The sequence below is a fragment of the Diceros bicornis genome, chromosome 11 (assembly GCF_020826845.1).
Source record: "Diceros bicornis minor isolate mBicDic1 chromosome 11, mDicBic1.mat.cur, whole genome shotgun sequence".
NCBI classification, from domain to species: domain Eukaryota; kingdom Metazoa; phylum Chordata; class Mammalia; order Perissodactyla; family Rhinocerotidae; genus Diceros; species Diceros bicornis.
This window is the reverse complement of record NC_080750.1, coordinates 43,219,747-43,224,033: the sequence shown is the minus strand read 5'-3', so window position 1 is coordinate 43,224,033 and position 4,287 is coordinate 43,219,747. Positions and strand designations below refer to the sequence as shown.

The following is a 4,287-nucleotide window of genomic DNA, read 5'->3' as shown; positions in this document are numbered from 1 at the left end:
AGAACTCTCATATAAAATATCACTCAATTTCTCTAATTTCCCAAATTCTTTTTATTTCAACAGATAAAATCACTACATAAAAAGATATTTTATTAATGAGTTAACAGAAATAAGTAGATCATATATATTAATTGGATTAATTGGATTTTAATAATTTACTACTACAACAGGTGATACAGTAGTGTACACATTTCCTACAGTGTAAGAATTCTCCAAGAGGAACAAAAAAAAGCCTTTAACCACAATTATTTATTAGCATCTTAAGCAAAGTAACTGCTATTTAAAAGACAAAAAGCTGCTTCTTGGACAGTTATGTAAAGTCCAACAGAAAAATGAATTCTTCAATTACATGATATATTACAGATGTACATTATTTTTACTTACTCCTTAATTGGTCTTCCACCTAACCTAACTTCTATTTTCATTCTTTTTCAGTACTCCAAAAGTGCAGTGCACTTCAAGACCCGCCTTTTATTTCTAGCATGAAAGTAATTAAGAGCCATAGTATCAATTTTACATATATCTATAAAATGAAACTTTCCAGTTCATAAAGTTAATGTTCATAATTAAATATAATACTTGTATTGAATTCATTTAAAATTTAAGGAATCTATTCACAAATTCAGTTATACTTACAAAAATATGATTGCAATGAACTTCTTTAACAGCATCCAAAGAAGTATAACTATTTTAACATCTCAATTATTCTTCATGAATATAATAGGGTTTTAAACATCTTTGATTGGTTACTATTGGAATAAAAATTATATTCATAAAATCATTAAAAGAAAAATACTACAGAATCTATGTTCCAATATTTACATATACAATTTTATTATGTATATATTCATAAGTTATCCAAAAAATACAGCTAATTATTTTGAGAAGAGGACAATTTACATCGAAATTGGGCCAAATAGAACATTTGCAAGGTGGAATGAGTGCAATGTTTTTAATATTTCTTACTGGATGGGTTCCATTTTGATGAAATTACATTGTTTTATTAATTATGAATGGGTTTCAAAAGATAACACTACAGTGTTCTGTAAACACACTAGATCTATGTACCTGTGCAAAAATTGCTTACAAATAAACACAAAATGTTACAAAAGGCCATGAAAATTATTTTCTAATCTGATTTAATTTTTTAGTGAAGACAAACTCAGCTCCAGCATAGGAATAATACATGTTCAAAAAGTTATAACACTCAGCAATAATTAAAGTATTATGTTGTATGCTTGTTTGTTATCTATATGGTATCTACATAAGGCAAAGACAACTTGAAATGAGAAGTTAAATGACCCTTTACATTTCTATAATTCTGAGAATTTCAGCCTTCCACTCTGAATTGAAGAAACTTTTCACTAACTGTGCATTTGGTTTTAAGAACAGTTGGCTAACTGAATGTTAAGGATTTCCCCGTCATTTGTAAAAATATGAATTATATAGCAAATTTCAGTTTTATTTCCTTGAAGTCATTCAAATAGTTGGTAACATTTATCATCAGTGTTCCCTGATGGATTTAGTCTATAGGAAGAATAACACAAAACCAAAATACAACAAAGGAGAGCTTGTGGCTCCCTAGAGAAATTGGTGTTTGGTATCTTTTTACCAGATGAAGGGGGAGCAGTGAATTACATATCATCCTCAATCTACACCCTAATGTGATTTGAAGGACAACTTATTTACCCACCACCTTTGAGCAATGCTGATAATGCCAGTGCCTTGTTCAGATTTCCTTCACTCTGGGAAATAGTCAAAAGCATTTCTCTCTGCTTTTACTCATTAATTCACCATTCAAGCAACCTACCAACAGCAAGCAAACTGTTTTGTTCACCTATCTTTGAAGATGAGTGTTTTTACCTAGGCTCTGCCAACCAGTTTTCCATGAATTACACTGCAGATGCTTCCATTCAGACGCTCTTTTTCTTCCTTAAAATGGGAAATCAGGATGCACCTGTAAGCCCGGCTCAACCAGATTTACAGCTCTGGTCAGAATTCATCCGTACATTTTCACACTCCAGCTTCCTTAGACATTGGTAGCCTCTGTGAAAGAGTCATTGGGGCCATTGTTCTTTTTGACTTCCAGGTTCTTCGTAGCCTTGAATGTCACAGACACCTCAGAGTGAATGGCGTCCAACCTCTGCTCACAGCGGAAGGCTGAGAGGAAAGCCTTTCTGTAGTTGCTGTTCATCCAGCCGTAGAGAAGGGGGTTGGCAAAGGTGGAGCACATGGCGATGATATGGAATATGGTGAAGATGAGTTTGTACTCCTTCAGGTTCAGGACATTGTTGTCAATGTCAACAGCAAGTTGGAACGCATGGAGAGGCAACCAGCTGACCGCAAACACCACCACCACACACACTAACATTTTGGTGGTTTTTTGCCTTCGCTGATGGTAGTGGTCATTAGCAGCTCCAGGGCTGACATGGTTCCTAAGTTTACTCCAGATACGAGTGTAGGAAAAAGATATGATGCCCAGAGGCAAAACATATAGGATTAATAAGGAGGAAAGACTATAGACAGTGCCATAGATGTTCTTCTCCTCACCAGGCCACTTCTCAGTACACGCCACAATCTCAAAGTCAGGATTGATCTCAATCATTGAATACTCCCGGAAGATGGCCAGGGGGCTTGCTAGCAGGGCACTGATGCCCCAGGCCAAGCCAATAATCAGGAAGCTGATTCGCTTGGAGATCTTGCTGTCCAGATGGTAGACAATGCAACGATGCCGGTCCAGGGCAATTACTGTCAAGGTGATTGTGGACACTTGTACTGCCAGGCCCTGGGCATAGGGCACCAGGTGGCATAGGACAGGACCCATTTTCCACTCTCCCATTAAGGTGTAGGTCAGAGTGAATGGCAAGCACAGGGTGTTCACCAGAAGATCTGCCACGGCCAGATTGGCAATGAAAAAGTTGGTTACTGTGCGCATGCTCTTGAATTTGATCACCACATGGATCACCAAAGAGTTGCCAATCACCCCAAGCAAGATGATGGAGCAATAGGCCAATATGAGGACAATCTGTACCTCAATCAGCTTGGTGCTATCTATAAGCTCTGGCTGAGGGTCAGGGCCCAGCTCACCTCTAGGAGTGGTTTGCCCTGGGTCACTCTGCTCCACATTCATTTCTTCCACTGTCTGATTCTCATCAGCCTCTGCACCTATTGGACCCATCTTCAGCAACTAGCACAAGAATCTACAATAAAAAAAATGAACAAATATGGAATAAGGAAAACATGAGGGTGAGGCAAATGAGTATCACAAATAGACTGGTTTCACTTTGGTTGGGGTTCAAAATACCTGTCCTCTGATCCCTAAAATTGCACACAGTACAACACTTAAATAAAGCAGACCTTTTCTCAAGTCTATTGACAAATCTGGATGAATTAAATCAGGTCCTTGAAATGTATATTACAATGACAAAATGTAATTCCTATAGTATAGATGTAATTCCAATGTCAATGCTACCAAATTGATTCAATTCATTTTAAGTGGGATGAATATTAGAAACTTTATCAATTAATTTTATAACTGCTATAAATTCATCAAATTAATTTTAAGGTAGATAAAAAAAGTTTCTTTCAATATTTCGACTGCTTTAAATTTATAAATATAGCAACAAATTGCACAAAAAAGAGACAAATATTAAAACCCTTTGCCTGGTGCTTGCACTTGAGGAGTATATAAAATATTTAAGAGCAGATTCTGTTTCATAGATATTTATTCTAGTCTAGGAGTTAGTTTAAAAATAGGTAGCCTATGTAAAACAGTTGCCTTTTTGGATGCTCTGAAATAACTTCCTACCTGATATACAGTAGAATCCTATGCAGGTACTATATGAAAAATACGTCCCAATCTGAACTACATCTCTCTAATCCCAAAACAGAAAACTTTTAACACTTTTCTTCCCCAATTGGGCACCCCTAGACTTTTTCTTCTGCAACCTCTGCTTCAGTCAATGCTATTCCCATTGATTAAGCCACCTTATTAAAAAGCAAGTGACCATTCTAGACTTTTTTATCTCCTTTAGCCCCCACACTTAAGAAAACCCTCAGACTATCTCTTACATATCTCTCCCAACCGTCCTCTTATCATTTCTGACACGTTAGTTTTGTCCTTGTTGATTTCTTACCATAATTACTCAAATACTCTTCTATTTATCTCCCTTCTTCTTTTTCTCCTTTCATTCATGCATTCATCCACTCACTTAACAAATATTATTGAGCATCTACTAAATGCCAGGCACAGCTCCACCCTTGTGATGCTTACACTTATTCAAACAC

General features: G+C 36.3%; 1 protein-coding gene across 1 annotated transcript; it reads right to left on the bottom strand.

Moving 5' to 3' along the window:
• Positions 1-1,601: 1,601 nt before the first annotated feature.
• Positions 1,602-3,181, bottom strand: NPY2R (neuropeptide Y receptor Y2). Its single transcript, XM_058549782.1, has one exon. It carries the CDS (start codon positions 3,176-3,178, stop codon positions 2,030-2,032), a length of 1,149 nt encoding a protein of 382 aa, XP_058405765.1. The 5' UTR covers positions 3,179-3,181; the 3' UTR covers positions 1,602-2,029.
• Between the last annotated feature and the right edge of the window lie 1,106 nt (positions 3,182-4,287).